The sequence below is a fragment of the Oryzias latipes genome (assembly GCF_053564925.1).
Source record: "Oryzias latipes strain Hd-rR chromosome 1 unlocalized genomic scaffold, Olatipes_Hd-rR_3.1 chr1_Y".
Lineage (NCBI taxonomy): Eukaryota > Metazoa > Chordata > Actinopteri > Beloniformes > Adrianichthyidae > Oryzias > Oryzias latipes.
In genome coordinates this window covers 4,363,477-4,383,860 of record NW_027616335.1, presented here as the reverse complement: position 1 = coordinate 4,383,860, position 20,384 = coordinate 4,363,477, and the positions used below count along the sequence as shown (strand labels likewise).

General features: G+C 38.8%; 2 protein-coding genes across 9 annotated transcripts in view; one reads left to right on the top strand and one right to left on the bottom strand.

The window, feature by feature from the left end:
* The window catches only part of LOC101171889 (centlein, centrosomal protein), a 202,270-nt gene that overhangs the window by 108,027 nt on the left and 73,859 nt on the right, over positions 1-20,384 (bottom strand). Inside the window, exon 4 of one of the 7 annotated variants that reach the window (XM_078943539.1) lies at positions 15,802-15,957. The exons of 5 other annotated variants lie outside the window; for them this stretch is intronic. In XM_078943539.1, the coding sequence (XP_078799665.1) occupies positions 15,802-15,830 (29 nt within the window). In that variant the 5' untranslated portion in view covers positions 15,831-15,957. Of the gene's footprint in view, positions 1-15,801; positions 15,958-20,384 lie in introns of those variants that run through there. One more of the 7 variants, XM_078943540.1, reaches the window with a different exon arrangement.
* bnc2 (basonuclin zinc finger protein 2) overlaps positions 4,013-20,384 on the top strand; it is a 176,941-nt gene continuing 160,569 nt past the window's right edge. Inside the window, exon 1 of one of the 2 annotated variants that reach the window (XM_078943542.1) lies at positions 4,013-4,536. In XM_078943542.1, the coding sequence (XP_078799668.1) occupies positions 4,534-4,536 (3 nt within the window). In that variant the 5' untranslated portion in view covers positions 4,013-4,533. The remainder of the gene's footprint in view (positions 4,537-20,384) is intronic. The other variant, XM_078943543.1, reaches the window with a different exon arrangement.

Here is a 20,384-nt window from a genome sequence, read left to right as displayed (position 1 = left end):
ATCAATGACATTTGAGTTATTAAAAAAATAAAATTAAGGTCAAGCAAAGTGACTTCGGGCTGAGCAGGGGAGGTGTATTGGGTATCTGTGATTGACAGTGAGATGAACTTGAGGTAATGTAGTCCCACTGCGTGGTACGGAGCAAAGTGATGCCAGTTTCTCCACAAAACCTGTGGAAGTTGAAGATTTTTCTCCTCCACCTTCATATGATCAAAACCGTGTCTGAGTGTTGAAATGACGCTAGCATGAAAGCTAAGAGAATAACGTACAAACAATCCCGAGTGAAACATTCATTTTAAATCTCATGACCAGTACAGAGTTCGATGGATTCAATGTCAACTGCATTCAACCACTGTTGCTTTGCTTCCAGGTCCACTGAAAAGTTGCACAAGCCAGTAATTTTTGACAACCGAAGGCAATAAACCGACAAGCCATGCTAAGGCTAACACGCTAACGACCGACTGGTACAGAATCAAATATGGGCGGAGCTTTTGCCACCCGCAGAAAGCGTAGAGAAAGTGTAAGGGGCCATTCGATTGGCTAAAAGCGAACCCGCCTGCTTTCCCGATGAGTTTGATTGACAGATTCACTAGCCAATGGTGACATTAGTTGACCCGCTCCGTCAGATGAGTCTCAATATTCACCGTAGAAAAATCTCTCACACACACGGGGAGATTCACAAACGAGAACGGGATTTTGAATGCACAGTCAGCAGTTCGAATGATCTGTGAGTTCACATCACATGTGTACCTAAAAATCATGTTTGTGAAGCACTTACTGTGTATTTCTGATACATTTATTGTGAATTTCTAAAATGTTTTTTGTGAAACACAGTGTGCACATTTGTGAGAAACACTTATTGTGCATTTGTAAAACATTTAGTGTGCATGTGTGAAACACAATCTGTGTGTTTGTGAAACACAGGGTGTGTATTTCCGAATTTATTTTTCACGTTTGCATAAAATTACATTTGTGAATCGGAGCGTGTGCATTTGTAAAACCGGTTGTGTGCATTTCTGATTATTGAGACTGAATTAACTCCATAGGAAAGGGACAAAATTGCGTGATGCAACCACTGACCTTGTGGAATAAAACGAATCCTATGGGAATTCAAGAACGGCTGAACATATGGCATTCATACAGGACTGTCACCCAACACTAGCATATGTTGGAAGAGGTTTGGTGCGTAATGTCAAAGAAAAGGTTTGACCGAGGAAGCCCGAAAAGCACATTTACGTGCTATGACATTTAGTTTTCATTGGAAGTGGTCAGTTGAACGTGTGTTGGTCACTCCTTCAGAAGCAGACCTGGCCCGTCGTCTCCAATCATCAGACCCTCATGAGAGACAGGCTGGAGCTGATCTGGTCTGAGGAGCTTGACCAACAGAGCTGCCCAGACGGGTCTCGTGGGTGCTCCAACCAGCCAAACATCCCCAAACTCCATTCTGCCGAAAGATTTCCGCCCATCAGCCACAGAGTTTTAGATTTTAGTTGTTGAATGCAACACACAGCCGTGTTTAGTCCTGACTCATGCATTGCAGGCGACAGCTATCACTCGTTTTTGCATAATACTTTTAATTTAATTCTCACTGTGCAAATAAGTGCATTACCTATTATGCAATGAAAAATTACAGTAAAGGACAATATATTTGTTTCTACAAATCAACTTCCAAATGAGTATGGATTAAAGCCTACCTTTTGATCCCGATGTTTAAGTCCAAAAAGGTGCAGCATTAAAAGTGTACTGATTTCATATTTACATAGTGTGATTTTGAAACCACTGTATACACTGCATTCATCATTAAGTAAACCAATGTTCTGGTCTGGCAGTCCTTTCATAATATCTGCTCTCAATAACCAGCTGTGATTGTTACTGACTATCAGAGCCCTTCTGTGATTTCTTGACACAGATTTGTAGCTCACTAATGTTTTGTGTTTTGGCTGGCAAAGGTTTGATTTCAGGTGCTCCATCAGTTCATGTATTAAAAATGGACTGACACTAGAAAGGTCAATATTTTGGCATAGACCTGGCACGGGGTAATCAGGGTTATATAACATTTATAGCACATTTAAGCTTTCTAGAGCTTAGGTGAAAAGTGGCTTAATAACATTGTGATTTCAATTGCACCTCCTCTGCCTAATTTTATGATCAAATTTAAAAGATTTGCTTTTCTTGTAATGAACAGACTTGTAAGCTACGTTCACTCCGCCCTCAGCAATACGTGTTCAAGCAACCATTTCTTATGAAAAGTCTATGTAAACGTGCTTAAATGTGGGTTTCAGGCTGGTGCCTTCAAAACTGTTGTGTAGCTACACAAGTTTCTACAATCATTTTTGGGTTCTGCGTACAAAACGCTTGGCCTCTAAATGCGGATTGCAAGTCAAACCAGGTCCAACTTTTACCAATCGTAGTCGGATTTGGTGGAGACATATGGATTGCGTCTCTGTTCATTTGTGGAAGTGCCAACTGCTTAAAAATTGATCATGGAGGCAAAGTCTTTCATGTATCGTAATAGAGCTGTGAAAGAAAATGCAAGTTTCATGAGATTTGGATCGCTTCAACATTTTGCCTATAGCCTGTAGGTGGATGTGCTGGTACCAACAGCTGAAAAAAGAGGAAGCCCTTCCCTGCTTGTCCGGTGTGAACACCATTCGCTAAATGTGTGGAAAGAGTAGAATGCTAAACGCAGTTTCTTGAAGGCGTGCCACATAACTGTTGTGTCTGGCAGTTTCGACTGAGAAAAAGAGAGTGTTCCTTCTCCAGGTGAGCAACAATGAAGCACATAGAGGACCCATGTCAACTCTGACATGGGGCAGGAAATAGCAAGAATCAAACCACCAACCTGGGAGGAGACTGTGCGACCTGCTTTAGCCATGTTATGGTGTTGAAAGTCCAATATGGCTATTTGTATTTATGTATATATTCTCCCCCAGGTGTTTTTTAAATAGACAATCTTTTAAAGGTTTTATGTTCTGCTGCTTGCATAAGTTTGTAATATCTCATTTAATTAGTAATATAACCCTTCTGACAAACAAGCATATGGTCCTGCTCTCCCACGGCCTTGGCCAAGGAATGAATATGCAGATCCTGGGACCTCAGTAGCTTGTTACTCTGAAATGAATTCTACACAAGCCTAATCCCTGATCTATTATTTACCCCCTGACCAAACATGCAAGTGGGGCATCCAGACGCTTGACTCGATAGAAATGACTGCAGTGGGATTTAGCAGCCTGTCTCACCCCACAGATGAGCCAGGCTGAGGCGGGCAGGCAAGTCACTCTGAGGAACACAGACTGCTTCTCTCAGAGCTAGAGTCTATCCTCAAAACACACACACACACACATCCTAAAGTATAAACACACACATCCCTCAGTCCTTCAATCCCCTCACTCTGGAGATGTCAAAGTCCCATTTCAAACAAATTCACTTAAAAAACATAAGTTCACGATGAAAGTTTTATGAGCGTGCTCAGCTCTGAAGGGTCTGAGGGACACTTTATGAAATCAGTGTGACATTCTCAGCTCACACAGAGATGTCCTAAACTGTTTCCGACTGTCAAGCGTGCATGCAAGCGCAAAGGAGCGCGTGTGTGGCATGGGTTGTAGAAAAAGTTGGGGGGGGGGGGGGTCACGTTGATGATATGCAGTGTTTTAAGAGTGCTCAGATTGCACAGACGTTTTGGTTAATTTGATTTATTTGTTCAAAAAAACAAAACAAATTTTATTTATTCAAAATTATTACTAGGTATGGGCAGACAGAAAGACAAAAAAAAAACATTTGTGAGTCCTAGCTGGTTATTTGGCGTTGCACAAGCTCTTCAACGCTTTTTTTTTTTGTCTTGAGGCTAAGGGTTTTCTGGCACACTTTTGTTGCGCAAAGATGCGACTATTCATACTGACACAACGCGTAAATCAGGGCTGGGCACTCAAACTCTCTGGATCCACAGTCACCTGGTTAAGGGTGTCAACCAACGCGTAAAACACTGCTTTGAATTCATCAAACTTTCCAAGGCAGACGCCTTTTCTACAGCCGCGGAGGATCCGCAGCTTCTCGGCGCGCTGTGCTAACTCCGCAGAAGGAAACCACCGGGGAATACTTTTTTCTCCCCCCTCTTTAAGGTAGGAAAAGCACTTGCGACCAGCTTGTGTTCTTGACATTGATCCCCCTCTCGATCTGTAAGTTTACGGCTTCAAGAAGAAGAGGCAAAAGGGGTTCCTGTCATCGGGAGTCCTTAGGCGCAACCGACGCACGTTGTTCCTTCAGCGCAGGAGCCGTGACATTTCGATCTTCGTGGATGAAAAAGGAGAGTTCCTTTTCCCCCCCCGTGATACACCAAACTGCCATAAACATTGAAGCAAAGTTTGCGAAAAAAGAACCCTTACGGTGATCCCCCCCCCCCCCCCTCGCCCCGGTACGACAGACTGGACTGAGAAGAAGAAAGTTCCCCACTTGAGGGCGAAATCAGACTTTTTTGAAGACGCCAAGTTTGGAAAGTGCAGTAGCCCCGGGGTCTGTCACATACAGCATGCAGCAATGGTAAATATGGCTTTATTGCTTTTGCTTCTGGGTTTAATAAAAGCAGTAAGAACTCCACATTTACGCATTAAAAGTGCAGCCTTTTTAACAGCTCTTTGTTGAACTGTAATAGGATGAAATATTACTAATACACCAAAAGTGTTTGTCTAAGTGGTCAGTAAGTTTTAAGGAGCTTTATGTGTGTTTCTTGTGTGTGCATTCTTTAATTTAAAACAGCAAACAAACACATTAGTCTCTCTGCATTAAAAAGGTCTTGTTTCTGTTAAGAGACCCCCCCCCCCCCAAAAAACAGTAGAATATATATATATATATATTATATATATATATATATATATTCTACTGTTTTTTATATATATAATATATATATATATATATATATATATATATATATATATATATATATATATATATATATATATATATATATATATATACATACATATATATATATATATATATATATATATATATATATATATATATATATATATATATATATATATATATATATATATATATATATATATATATATATATATATTCTACTGGTTTTTGTCATTTTTGTTATTTACAAAACGTTGTATCCTTTTTATGCTTTTTTAAAAATTTAAAATCACTAAGATGAATGGTGGAAGTGTTTGATAATACAGCAAACCTAAAACTTAAAACTTATTTTGAAATCTGAAAAGTCCACATTTGTGTAATGGTTTAAAAATTCCAAGTTTCTTTTTCTCTCACAAAATGAAAGCAGCTTGAAACCAACCTGTGGGGGGTGTAGTATTCAGAAGTCTACCGTTATAATTTAAGTTTCGACATATGCAAAAGAGATTGGAAGGAGATGGGGCACTGATGGGGAGATCCACTTGATCAGCCTTCACAGTTTGGTCATTGCAGATTTTTGTCTAACATACTTATCTAGCTGTATGTTAGGAATGTTTTATGGATGGATACTGTGAAGAGATGTACATTCCTGGAGATTCGTTTTATTAGCAATCTACATGTACTGCTGTCTGTCTGAGAGATCTGCTTCAGCTTAGTGAAAGTCACATTTTATCTACTGAATTAGCAAAACGGAGAAAAAAGAAGGAAAACAGAAGTCTTTTTTTTCTGTTGTGCAGCACAGCTAGTACCTTTTAAAATTCCCTTTTCAGTCACAGCAAAAGTGAGCATTTGAACAGTAATAAATGACAAATGAAAGTAGAAGAATAATTTAATTTCCCATTGGTAAGTAGAAAAATTGTGTTAAATTCCTGTGATCGATTAGGGTGTGCCATGCGTCTTGCCCCTATGACAACAGAGATAGACTCTGGCTCTTCTGTGACCCTGAACAGGATGAAGCAGGTATGGACGATGAGTGAATTAATGCGGCGGGAGATGTCCTTGTTGTGCAGGAAATAGATGCCCAGCATCAGCCTGTGATGCTGCTACGTGAGGTTAAAGAAAAAGTTAAAGTTGTCAGAGAGACCGCAGCTAGGTCGTGATTCCTCTGAGTCTCTGAGAATAAGAGATGGGAGTGTGTGTGCACTTGTGTGTGTGTGTGGACAGGGTGCCACTGGTTAGCCGGTTCAATAATCTGCTGGACAGGTGGGCCTGTGACGCCCCCCTCAGAGACGCTGCTAATGAAGAGAAGGGCTGCTTAGTGGTGCTCTGCTCTGACCCCACCATCCCTCCCTGTCCCCCCTGCCAGCTTCCTCTGATTACTGCTCACATTGCTACCCCCCACCTCAACTCACCCCACCCCAACACTCCTTCGACCTCTCTTCTCCTCCCAGTTGTCTTGGTTTGCCAAACTGAGTTTCTATATTTCAAACCAAAGCTTGGTTGCTAAAGCATGTGGCTCTTTAAGATGTTGTTTTTGTGGATCCTTGGATATTGCTTATTTTTTATATTTTATTTTCTATTATGATGCCCAAGTGGCCTGCATGGCCAGCGCCATTGTCCACTACATGTGGCTCGTCTTCAGATAATCAAGTGTGGGAGAAAAAAAATTAAAGTCTCCCTTTTGTTAAAACTGATTTAACCCAAGCTAATGTTTGAACTAACCCTCTAAACCAGACATGTCCGGCCCATGGGTCAAATGCAGCCCATGCTCAAATTTCCCCCAGCCTGCAGTTTTTTTTAAATATATAATCAATAATATGCAGCCTGGAGCATTTTCTAAAAAAAACCATAAAAATAACAGTGTGTGTAATAATTGTTATTTTTGTAAATTTGCCAAGAGACTATGGCTGTTTTCAAGGAGCTCAATACGAAAAAAGACTACCAGACGAGACATGCTACCTACTACAAGCTATAATAATAATAATAATATTCATTCATTCATTCATTCATTCATTCATTCATTCATTCATTCATTCATTCATTCATTCATTCATTCATTCATTTATTCATTCATTCATTCATTCATTCATTCATTCATTCATTCATTCATCTTCTTCCGTTTGTCCCTTTCGGGGTCACAAGGCTGCTGGAGCCTATCCCGGCCACTTATGGGCGAAGGCAGAGGACACCCTGGACAGGTCGCCAGTCCGTCGCAGGGTCACACACATCACACACCCATGTACACTCATAATAATAATAATTAATAATTAAAAGAACAATAAATAGAAATTGACAGAAAATCAAAAGTGAGTCAAGATGAAAAGGCAGAAATAAACAGATGATTATTGATTTGAAAGTTTGTAAAGAGTCTATGTTACGGGGGTCAGGAGGGAGGGAAGTCCAGAGTTTGGGAGCCGAACAGCTGAAGGCTCTGCTTCCTATGGTAATGAGGCGGGCCGGAAAACAGAGAGCTAAACAGAGGAGGACCAAAGAAAACGAAAAGAGGTTTTGACATGGAGTAGGTCTGAAAGATAAGGGGGAGCCAGGTTATGGAGGGCCTTAAAGGTGAACAGGAGGAGTTTGAATTTGATTCTGGAGGTTATGGGGAGCCGGTGCAGCTGGTGGAGAACCGGGGTGACATGACTGAAGGAGGGGGTTCTGGAGAAGAAATGTTTCTAAAAATGGACAACTTGACAGTAGTTTTGTTAAAAACGTCTTTAGATGTATTTGTTTTCTGTGTGAACAAAATACATTTATGCCACTGCAATAAAATGCTCATTAGGTAATTTGCATTTAATGTTTTTCAAACAGTTCAAACAATGTCAGGCTGAATCACTGGCCCTCAATTATTTTTATCTCACCAAATCTGGCCCATTTTGCAAAAAGTTTGGACACCCCTGCTCTAAGCATGTAGTCACAGGACCCCAGTTAAACGGAATTAACTACTGTGGTAATATAAGCCAAAATGAGATGTCCACGCATGTGGACGCCAGGTCCTTAGAGGTTAAAACGAGGCTGCGGGAACACTTTTCCTGCTTGCTCCAGATGATACTTTGCAACATCAAAGGAACATTCTTGCAGTGTTTTGGTTTAACTAGAGTCGGATCATTGCCGTACCTGCTCTGCTCCATCTATCCTCAATAATCTCTGGTGTGACTGATAGTGTGTGTTGGCAGTGACAGAAAAGGAAATGTTTGGAAAGAGGGAAGGGGGCAGGTCGCATACCTGGTGGCAGCTCAGAAAAACAAAACAAAAAAGAGACATACAGTAAGCTCCGGGATTTACTTACCAAACAGAGACTCTGAGAAATATTCAAACAAATTAGATCGCAGGAGTCCTAATTTAATAAGGAGCACAGTGTGAGACAGATTTGATTTAAAACAATATACATGGGAGAGACATAATTGCATTCTTTTGTACCTCAGCACACAAAAAAGAAAACTGAATCTTTAGACACTTAAACTCTTAAAAACATTAGGAGATTTGGTCAGTGTCTGCCTGATTTCTCAACTCAAAAGAGAGGCTTTTGTAACACAGTGAAATGAATAGGTTTAACAGCTGGTTTGACATTTGCATTAAGGATGCTCTGACCTCATATCTAGAAAGCCTCAATCTGCTAAATGATTGTATCAACTGTGGTGCAAAAAGTGGGAAATTGTTGAATAATTGGATTGAAATCTGCCTCTTTGCTTCTAAAGGCCATGTCACACAGCCTCTATAGTACATTTTCTGCATATTGCACAGATAAAAATTGGTTATATGTGATTATACATGGAAAAAGTGAGAAAAGTTGTGGTCTTTAGGTGAGAATTTTACTGATATATCCCGAATGAACCACGTTAAAACCACGGGAGAAGTACGAATAAACCACGCAAAATACACGCAAGTCAACATATAACATGAACCGTACGTGATTAGTTTGCTGATTATATGCAATTTGAATGTGATTCATGCCTCAATCACATAATTTTAACGTGACGTGTGTGCTTTTTTACGGGATATAAAAGCTATACATCGGTGGTACATGGGTGAAATGTTTGTTAGACACGGGGCGGAGTTGCAGGGGGGAAATATTAAGAATTATACCATGGTCCGGGTGAATACTCGATTCTGATTGGCTGCTGGATGTGCATTAAAAAGTGATATACAGTGATCCCTTGCTAAAACGCGGTTTACTTTTCACGGTTTCGCTACTTCACGGATTTGCATCGTGCATTGTGTTCTGCATTCTGATTGGCTACAAAAGTCACGCCGCTTCTTCTCTACCTGTGCGTCAATAACGTTGCAGTTTAATATGTACACGTATGTAAAACAGCTTGCCAAATTTACATGCAAATCACCTTGAATTTGGAATTTCTCTAAAACCCATAGAAAAAAGAGCGACAACAACTGCCTATCACTATGTTCTTCTCCCGAACAAACACACCTGCACCGCGGGCTTCAAAAGAAGAAAACACTGCAGAGCGGAGACAGGATGCAGCGGCTCAGTCTGAAGAGCAGTGAAATACACCTGAGTCACTATTTGTCCCACTGTACTTTGTATTTTATTCATAATCATTTTAAATTTTCTCCCGTTTAATCCAATTACTCCCGGGTTGCGGTGGGCGGGGCTAATCTCCGCGATTTGAAGCCTTCTGTTCACATCGATGATTAAAATTATTATTTGACAGAACAGAAGTTATTTGTTGAAAAAAACGTTTCTAAAGTACTTTGGTTTGTGAAACAAATGCTTGAGCCTGTAAAATTGTTTGTTCTTTTGTTTCAATGTATAATAGAGTTTTTAACTGTATAATAATTGTAAAAAAAAAAAAAGGTTTCTACTTCACGGATTTTGTCTATCACGGGTTCTTTTTGGAACATAACCCCCGCGATAAACAAGGGTTTACTGTACTTTACCGCACGGTTAAAAAAGAAGTTCCGGTCATCTAGCTTAAATGTTTTGTATCACTGCGCCGGCTTCTTTAAAACAACCTTCTGCTTCATCATTTGGACAAAAACAAGCGGTAAGAGGTTAACTTTCTCTCTGAACTGATGCTTTCTTCAACCTATCGGAAAGATCAGCATATATATATATATATATATATATATATATATATATATATATATATATATATATATATATATATATATATATATCACTGAGTCTTGACTGTGTGCGGCGTGACGCAGACTATTTGTCATGACACGCCGCACCATTTAACAAATATTCTGCTTTTTGTGAGAGAAGCGATGTAAATTGGAAAAAAAACAAGAATTAAGGACTAAAACCGGTTTACTATTTATTTCTTTTGTAAATGACCATGGTATAAGCGGGTTAATGGCCTTCGAAGTATGCATTATCACTTTTTAACGCACTTCGCGTTGGACGGTTCAGGCCTCCACGGCGTGCGTTACAAAGTGATAATGCATACTTCGAAGGCCATTAACCCTTACATCGTCAATACAAGTTTCTTGGAAAAATAACAAAAGCAACATTAAAAAAAGAAAACAATAATAATAATAAAAATGTTAGAAATACATATTTTAATCCTTTCATGTGTAATGGCCTTCTACTCTGGTGTTTTACCACCCTTTCAAAGTCTTTTGCCCCCATCTCCACCCCCCATGTAAAATGTTCTAGCTCTGCCCCTGGTTAGACACATGTGGACATACACGGAAAAATTCTAATAATTGCAGATAATCTACTTAAAATACATGCAAACTGTGTAATTCTTTTGATCAGCTCAAGAAAGACAAACACAAGAAAGACTTATGAATTACGTATATCACGCATGTTTCGTGAAAGTTTGAGATTTCATCCGTGGAAAATGCACAGAGTGTACGTAGTAACTGTGTGACATGAATGGCCCTAGTGTTTTTGTTCGGTAAAATGATATATTTTTTACCCTATATGTGTTCAGTTATTATGTCACTGTTTCTCTCTATATAATTCACTGTATGAGTTTCAGCCACCCACCTTTTTTTAATGGGGAAACCTTAAAAAACACTTACATTTTGCTTGGAAATATACATGCCTCATGCAGTTTTTTGTCGTCTGACTAAAAGTCATCATTTATAACATTTTCAGCTGCAAATCGGATTGGCTTTAATTGATTATGTCCAGGAATAATTACCAGCCACTGTGTAAAATAAACAATTCCGTGTCACTGGGTGGCATGTGTTTAGCCAGTAGGGAAGCTGAATTTTACTTGTAATCCATACGTTCTCGTGCAGGGCTAGAATATAATTCATGTCGACGCAACAGAAATACCAGAGAAGCTGAAGCTGTAGCGAACAGGAGTACAGTTGTAACCAAATGGCTCATTTGGGAGGTATAAGGTTATGTGGTATAATTTATATTTTATAGCTCCCGCCTGCATGAACTGCAGTCCAGAATGAAGTTGTTCGATTCTGTTCCATGAGAAGGCAGTGAGAAAATATGGGGTTTTACTTGTAATGCAAAATCCAGGCGTTTGTCGTTTTACTCCTTTTTGGCTCCTTCTTCTTGTTGTTGTTTTCTTATTCCAATTTTTTTTTAGAAGAATAAAAATAAAAAGATAAAACTGCTACTTGTATACCAACTTGAGGAATATATTTTTTTTGTGCGAAGACGCTTTTGTGTCCTTTTTTGGGGCACTACCCCATGCATCAGTGATTTAAAAGGAAAGGAAACATTTCCTCAGGTCATACAGGAATTTGATTAAAAGAGAATAATTTGCCCTAAAGGTGTCTTTTTTTCTTCTCTACAAAAACTGGTGGAAGAAATCTGATATGACAAGATAAGTGGTGGCTCATGAAAAATTCCTGAGGACTGAGCAGCAGAATGTTGACTTTGGAATTATTGCCCCAAGTGTCTAGTTCCTTGCAAGTAACCGTGCCTGACAATGTTATTTTTACCTGAACAGCTTTTGAATTCATTCGACTGCTCCTCAAACCATAGTCCGTCTAATTAAACAGTTCAAATAAAGACTGGATGAAACAAACTTTACTGGTCATTCAAGGAATTTTCCTCTAAAGAGAAAGACCAACATCTTATATAAACTAGATGACAAAGACTAGAAATATAACATGAATCTTATTTATGGAAAATGAAAGGGTTATAACAAAGTACCGTGTTTTCCGGACTATAAGTCGCCCTTTTTTTCATAGTTTGGCAAGGGGAGCGACTTATACTCCGCAGCGACTTATATTAGAAAATAAATTGAAATAAATACATTGTTAACCCTCCTGTTATGTTCATTTGTGAGGAACAGAGATGATGTTCCTGGGTCAATTTGATGTATGAGGTATGTTAAGCGTTAAGAGTATGTTATGTGACTCAGAGAATCAGCAAAGCTTTTTTACAGTAAGATCTTGAAGGCTAAAAACATAATATTCTATTTTCCAATGATTTCATAGATTCAAAAAGCAATAAAAATGACAACTGTTTCTACAAATACAGGATGAAAACAGAGTATTAGTTGGTCAATGATGCTTCATGAAAGGAATAAATAAATAAGTATGAGAAAGAATTACGGTGAAATTATGAGATAAACAGTCTGCTATGATTGTGTCAAATGAGTTTGTGCAAGTTATTAGTTCTTGGTCTCAGATTTTGTCAAATAAATTTCCTGTCAAAATGCGACTTATAGTCCGGTGCGACTTATCTGTGTTTTTTTCTACTTTATAATGCAATTTTGGGCTGGTGCGACTTATACTCCGCCGGGACTTATAGTCCGGAAAAAACAGTAAACACATTTTTCGTTTTCCTTCTTTTTTAGATGTGCACAATCTTTTGAACAACTTTTTTTCCTCTAAAATGTTTGTCGTGCTTCCGTTTTACTCAAAAAGGTAAACGTTTACATGCACACCAAACGTTCAATCTGATTTTTAAGATTGTTTTGAGTTACTGAGTTTTTCGAAAGACGTGTAGAGCAGATAACTCAATGTCGTTTATCTGATGATGGTATATCGGGCACTGAGATATTGAAAGCATGCAGATTTTTTTCCTGACAAGACGATACTTCCCGGCATCTAATATCATTTGTAGCTTCACGTCTGCCCATGTGAAAAGGAAACCCAAGATAAGGATGATACGATTCATAGTTGATATTGGTCCATTGATTCGATCTGATTCACTGACCTAAAATCAATCCAGAACATCTTTAGCCAAAAACTGCACCAGTGTGACTCAGAGATAAATACCTGGTACTGAACAGTACAGCTGAAGTTTTCCGGAATCCTTGTATTTCTTGCAAGATTCTCAAGTGTAAATTAAATGTGTTCAAACAAATAAGTCAACAAGAATTTATGGCAAATCTATCCACATTTTATTTTCATAAAGTTCGATCCACTGTTGTTTTTCTACATCAAAATAATCCAGAGAGCATTATTAGAACATTCTAGCAGACTGTATGGTCACGTCTTTAATAAATTCAAAGTGTTTCCACTTTAATGACGGCTTGATCATTTTTGACTTTACGTTCTTGTAAAATAATCCGTTTGCTCCCTGCAAACGTAATACTCTGACTGTTGTCAGTGTTGTAGTAATAAAGGTCAGACCAGTTAAGGTTTTGAAAGTAGCAGGAAGTTTGAACATTACATCATCAGGTAGTTCAAATGAGAAAATGGAATAATGGACTGCTGTTCCATGTAGAGTGGGATTTTCTGGTGATCACATTTCCTTAGTCAATTTGGAAGAGTCTGATTACCTCCAGTTATTCAATATTTACAGGATGCAAACAAGCTAAATATAGATATATATAAAAAGTTTAAGGCAGAGGTTTTTTTTTTTTTTAATATAAACCATTTTATATAAAATATTTGTCCATAATTGATCATCTCAAGCTTTGTGATGGCTGATAAAGGTTCTACTCTCAGACATGTTGGTCACCCCCCCCCCCCATTTGAAGTATCATTGAGTTAAAAGGACTAAATAATAAACTTTATGATCCTTAAACATGACACTTTTAGTTCACATACAAACATTTGTTTGGTATTTTTGTAATATTATTATTTAAAAGGAACTTTTGATTCATAGAAGGTAATCCTTCAGTGAATACTAATCTAACACTTTAATTTCCTCAAGAAAAACTAAAAAACAAATTAAACTCATAATTGTATTTCTAGTTTTAAAGATAACAGAAAACAGACTTTAATTATTAAAAGGCCAAACTGAAATTATTTTAAATGATCTTGAAGAGTAGTTTCTCATGCTCTCTGAAGGTTCTACTTACTCTTGGTACTTCGACTGTTTGGGTTTTTTTTAAAGCATTTTTAGCTCAGTCCTTGTACAGGACCATCTTTCAAGGAGAAAACTGATTCTTTTTCAAATTCTAAGATCTCCCTTTAGACACAACATTGCATCATTGCTTCAGTGACTTTCCATGTCGAAAATGTTAGTAGTGTCATTTTAGGATGTAGACAGATCAAAAAAATATTGTAAAAACATTAACAAAATCCCATGAAAAAAGACTACAAATAAGCAACAAGATTTTTTCAAAAGATTTTAGGAAAACTCAGAAAGGTATTGCTTTAAGTGACTTTGGAAGAATGTTTAATTTGACCTGTCTCTATATTATAGGTTCAATGCTGCGTTCCATGAAAAAACTTGTTTGCATACATGTTTACATCTTTATCTTTTTGACTGAAATAAACCAGAATGAAGTAGTCACATAAAGTTTAAACATCTTTCAGTCAGAGGAGATGAATTGGAACCAAGAAACTTCAGTCTCCATGTTGCATTAAACAAAGCACCTCCTTGCTCACAAAAGAGTCATTTTTTTCTTGCACTTTCAAGGATTCCTACATGAATGTACTGATAATATTACAGATGCATGCAACCTTGTGGGTTGAATGCATGATTGTGGATCTCTTAATGCAGTATAGATACTTTGTTTGAGTCATGCCTTTGATTTTAGATAAGAATTTGCAGCATACTTTTTGAAATTTTTAAATGTGTTCCATATTGATAACGATGGTTTAAAAGTGTACATTTTTTCCAGGAGATGTTTGCATCTTTTCCAAGACATTCCCTATTGTAAGGACAAAGTCCAAGCTGTATTTTATTCCAACGCAATACATTTTAAATAAATATATTGCTTATTTGATCAACAAAAGGATTATGCTGAACCTATAGACTGCCGCAACAATAGGGAAGTGGAAACTTTAGGGGTAGTTTAATAATTTAAACACATTAGATATAAGGTCTAAACTTTACAAAGTTAAGCAGACTTATAACACAAATGTATGCTAAATTTGGATATTTTCAAATAAGGAAATACAATTTGAGCTAAATGAATTATAATAATACATTGTCTCCTATTTATAGTCATTTTGTTTTTTACTGATGTGTAGAATAAAATGGGGATGTATGTACAATATTCGGCTTTGGAATGTCTGAAATGCTACTACTTTTTAATAACTGTTGGCTAATGCAAAAACAGATGTCTACTCTCGGGTTTTATACTATCCATCATCTAAACTTGATTAAATCATTTTCAGGGTTGCTGGAGCCTATCCTAGCCGGGCTACAGTTTGCCATCCCATTGCAGGGCCTGTAATACTTTAGCGAATATCTAATGTTGTAATCTAATATCTGGATGGAAATAGATTGCACATTCTATGTAATTTGGGATTAAAACATAGTAAGCAATAATTATAGTTAACCCTTGTGCTATCCAATGGGGTCAAGATGACCATTGACGTGTTATCCCTGCCCTGACAAAGGTGGATAAAGGTGGAGAGGGTTTCATGTAATCCATGGAAACCAGTGAAGATCACAAATCATTGAAGAAAAAAGTTCAGCGCACTGTCTAGTGGGTCTAGATGACCTCACTCCCATTTTCAAAGTGCTTAGTTAGAGAATTTTGAGTGTGACAAGGAAAGCGCACATCAAATCTAGGACACTAGAGAATGAGTGCAAAGAATGGGGTGCTGCTGGAACATGAAAAACACACTGTATATGCGGTTTTCTGTGACACAAACCTTTGGGCAGAACACTTGGGCCATTGCATCTCACACTCAATGGATAATCAGCTGGTATCTGCGCATGTGATGAACAACCTTTCCCTCGCAGGAAGGATGAAAGATGGGGCACAGGGACTGGTCAGGGCTCTCATCAGCTGTTTCAGGACACAGCAGCTGGGCTTACAGAGAAACAAGAGTGCAGTTGAGCAGCAGACTGTGCACAAATTAACATCCAAAGTAAACAAGTTACAATAGAAAAAAAAGTGGAAAAACATAATTATAGTCTACTTTAATTACCACCACTGGTTCCATTTCAGCCCTTAACTCATTCAGAAGCACATATATTGTAAGACTTGATGTTGGAAAGCCCATGACTCAATAATCTTTGCCTCTGGCTTTCCAAAGTATTTGCATGAGCAGAAAAGATGCACTCTCTTTGTTGCTTCTCATTGTACCAATGCTTCCTGACTGAAACAATGACTGCATGCAGTCATTGTTGTGCCATCAAGGTTGTGCCAGTTTGCACCTGCCTTTCAGACGTGCAAAATGTAGACACAAAAAGCTGGATCACATAGCAGATTCTAAATATCAATGCACAATTTTCAATTTTTTATGCATTCTGCTAGGATCGATCATAATGCAAATATACACAGTGAATTACATGTGTGATGTCAAGTTGGCTTGTACTTTTATGATTGCAAATCTTTGGAAAATCAGTGTCAAAGTCTTCTATTTTTTATATTTTTTAGTTGATGAAACTTTTTGTTGTTGCAAATTAAATGTTGTTTTTACCCGCTGATCCACTGTGCTGTTTGACAATTACAAAGACACCTTGCTAAATCATGGTTCACCTTTCATCTCTGTTTCACAGATTTTTCAGAGCAATTTTGCATATTTTTCGCTGTTTTGTTTTTTTTGTACATTGCAATGTGTTCTGCTTCCTGATTGGCTGGTGACTTTGTCAGTCAATCTTCTCTGTGCCATTTCTGTTTGCCAGTTACATACATTTTTGATTGCCAGCAAATCTTTGTTTTTTTTTCTACAATACTGGACTCAGTGTTCTGTAAAGGAGAGAGTTTAAACAAAAGTGTGAAAATGAGCATGTTTGTCTGAGAGAAGTGTATAAAGTGTGTAGTGAAGGGTTTTACAACCTTAGAACATCTATAATCCTACAACATAGATTTTACCTATCACAGGTGTCTCCTGCGATAAACGAGGGAACACTGTACTGACAAGAAGGTTGTTGTCCATTTAAAACAAAACAAAAAATAAGAAACACCTCTACATTCCCAAAGTGTTAAAATGTGTTGCATGGATGATGATGCGTTTTTTGTGGTTGTATAGTCAAGACAGAACATTTTTGGTGAAAATCATTTACATAAATCTCAACTAATTTCAGCAGGTTAACAATAATTGACTTGTTTAAGCTAAAATTTGAATCAAAACTGTTCAATTGGATTGCCTCAATGTTTCTCGCCATTTTTGTTGAAGTGGTAATGTTAGCTTTGGAGTTATGAGGTGAAAGGGAAAGAGAGTGTACTATCCTGCTTACAACTCAGAAGCAAACCTCTAATGAAGTACTGCCATTCTGCAGAAACTATGTCCTAGAAAACAAAATTTGGCTAAAAACGACATAATCATAATTAAAAGACCACCTGAAATGCTTTTTCAATAGATCAAAAGATGATTGGAGTGGGACTTTAATGCACTGCATGCTGTGAGTTCACAGTTTCAATCGACTGGGCTGCAGTAAATCTAACTAAACCATGCCATGCACAGTTTACTTAGACCCGGATGATACTTTGGAAGTTCTACCATGTCATTGTTGGTGACAAAGCTGCCATTTATAGTGAAAATCATTGTAATTAAGCAGTCTCATGATGATGGGATTTTTCTGTCTGTTTGTGTTTAAGTTCACTTTTTCTGTTAGAAAGACTCAGAGCTGTGTTTGAAGGGAACATCTGTGCAGTTTGTGCGTGCATGCCATGTGCACACGATGTGTGCGTTTGTTTTCTTTTGCGTTTTTTGGGCTGTTTTCGGAGCGGTGGAGAAATCTGCTGACAGGTAATGTGTCAGGAGGGGGACAGTGGCGCTTTTGAGACAGACACAAGAGACACGTCTCAGAGAGAAGGCGGGAGAAAGAGGGCCTCTTTCATGTGACTCTGCATTCCACCAAGGCACAGGCCAGGGGAGGCACAAGACGAGACATGCGTCCCCCTCGTCACTCCCCTCTACCCCCCTTTCAGTGCCCATTCTCCCCGCCCTCCCATCCTATCCAACCTCTGTACCTCCCCTCCACCAAACCACCTCAAATTTTTTATCAAGAACGCTCATGCTGGAATTCCTTCTATGCCAGTGTGCTTTGCAAAGAGGCACAAGTGCACACAAATGTGCACACACAGTGTCACAGAGCAATCGGTTTTAAATATTGTGTCGCTGTGTTAGGGCTGTCCTTGTTCTTCGCCAAGGAGACTTGCCTTGAGACACTCATGCCCAGAGACAGGAACACATGCTTGTACACACATTCTCTTGTCCCCCTTGCTTCTTTATTGTACCTCCTGTCACTTGGTCCTATTCATTTAACCTTTCATTAGTGCAAGCAGACAACGCTGTGTGTGTCTGCTCAGCTTTAGGAACAATGCCAAAAAAGCCCCACTGTCACAGTTATTAGATTCCTTTAGTCCCCTTTTACCCAGGCAACTCAATATTAGGAGAGTCAAAGTGTGGCAGCAGGGTGTGCGGGGAGGAGAAGGGGGGGGGGGGGGGGGGGACTGGGCTCCATGGTTTAAACCGCTGCCCAGCTCCTATTGTGAGGGGTCTTTTTTTTACTTGTCAAGGACATGTGCCACATGTTGATAGTGGGCAGATCCCCAACAGGGTGGTGAATGTCAGTTACAATAAGGAACAGAGACACAGACAAAAATAAGCCGTCATCGACTGCTGTGGTAAGCAGAATACCCCGGCAAAAGAAGATTTTTAAAAATTGTTTCAATTTTTTAGAAGCTAATAAATCACAGAGGTTGTGAATGTATTTGTCAAGAAGGTGTAAAATTACCAGGACGCTATATTTCTTTTTTAACATTTCTAAACTATAAACCAGCTTAGTGACTCATCGGGTTCCATCCTGAGACTGGGAGGTGTCAGCTTGATTCCTCAGGTGGGTCATACCAAATACTCTAAAAATGGGACCCATTGACTTCTTTTTTGATGCTCAGCAGGGAGGATTGCATTGGGGAGCTAGATTGCCAAATGTATCCGAGGACGACTGTTACTGACTGCAGATCCCTCCCGCCAGGGGAGAGTAATGAAATGGGGAACAAACTTTCCACACTTACCTGAAGACTATCCAAGTTAGCAAACTGGTCTGAACGGAGCAGCATTTTTCTCACTTTAGCACTGACTAACCAGAGCACACTAACCTTATTTTCCTCTCACAGATGTGTCTTTCATGTCCACAAAAACAATTTGTTCACCTTTCAGCATATCCCTTCAGTGGTCGCCACAGTGATTCGCACAGGTGGTTTGGCAGAAATTTTTATGCCTGACACTGGATGCCCTTCCTGACACAACCCCGTATTTCATCCGGGCTGGGGACCGGCACAGGGGGACCCAGACTTGGGTTCTCTTGTGGCTACATAATTAGGCAGTAGCGTGAAGGGTCTTGCCCAAGGATAAAGCTCCTCACGCTGCCTGGGAAACGAACCCTGGTTTCCCAAGTGCCAGTCCGACACGCAGCTTACTGAGACAGGCATGTCCAAAGTCCGGCCCATGGGTCAAATGCAGCTTGCATTCAAATTTCTACCGGTCTGCAAGTTCCTGTGATGAAATCAATAAAATGGTGCCCCCAGGATTTTCTAAGTACTGTGTACGGTTTCATAACCTTTGTTACATTTCACATGAACCCAGATTTATTGTTAATGAAAGTTTTTTTTTTCAGACCGACTTTGTCTTCATTTAAATTCTGGGCTCCAAATTAGAAATTCACAGTAATTTTCGTTTAAATGTCTTTAGATATATTTCTAGTCTATGCAAAGAAATGACATTTGTTAAAAAGGTTATTAAGTATTTTTCATTTGCATTTTATGTTATCATAACAATTAGACTGAATGGTTGGCCCTCACACATAATCACTGCTCCAAATCTGGCCCTGAACTGAGCCATCCAGCCACTTCATTTCCACAAGAACAACTAGTTGCCCTAAAATTCCTTGTTTTTTTATGCTTATGAAAAAAGTCAAAATAATATATCAAAAACAAGTTCGCACAGCATACATTCATGCTCATTTTTGTTTTCTACATTCATAAAATCTCTCTTTTTTGTCATACTGTTGCATTTGCACCCTCTAGCTACTTGTTCTGTGACTATATTCTTCTTTAGTCTTTGTCTCTGTTTGGCCTGAACAGTATGTGTCTGAAATCCTTCCTCTCATCCTTTCTTCCCCCTCCTTCTTTTGCCTTACAGGTGTTGATCAGCCTTGCTCTCTTTCACACAGCCATCTCTCCCTAATTCCTGGATTGGACGCTTGTCTTTTCCCAAGACTGGAATTAATGTTGGTTTTATTGTGTTCAGTTGCCTAGCCCTGAGGTGCTTCCTTCAGGTCA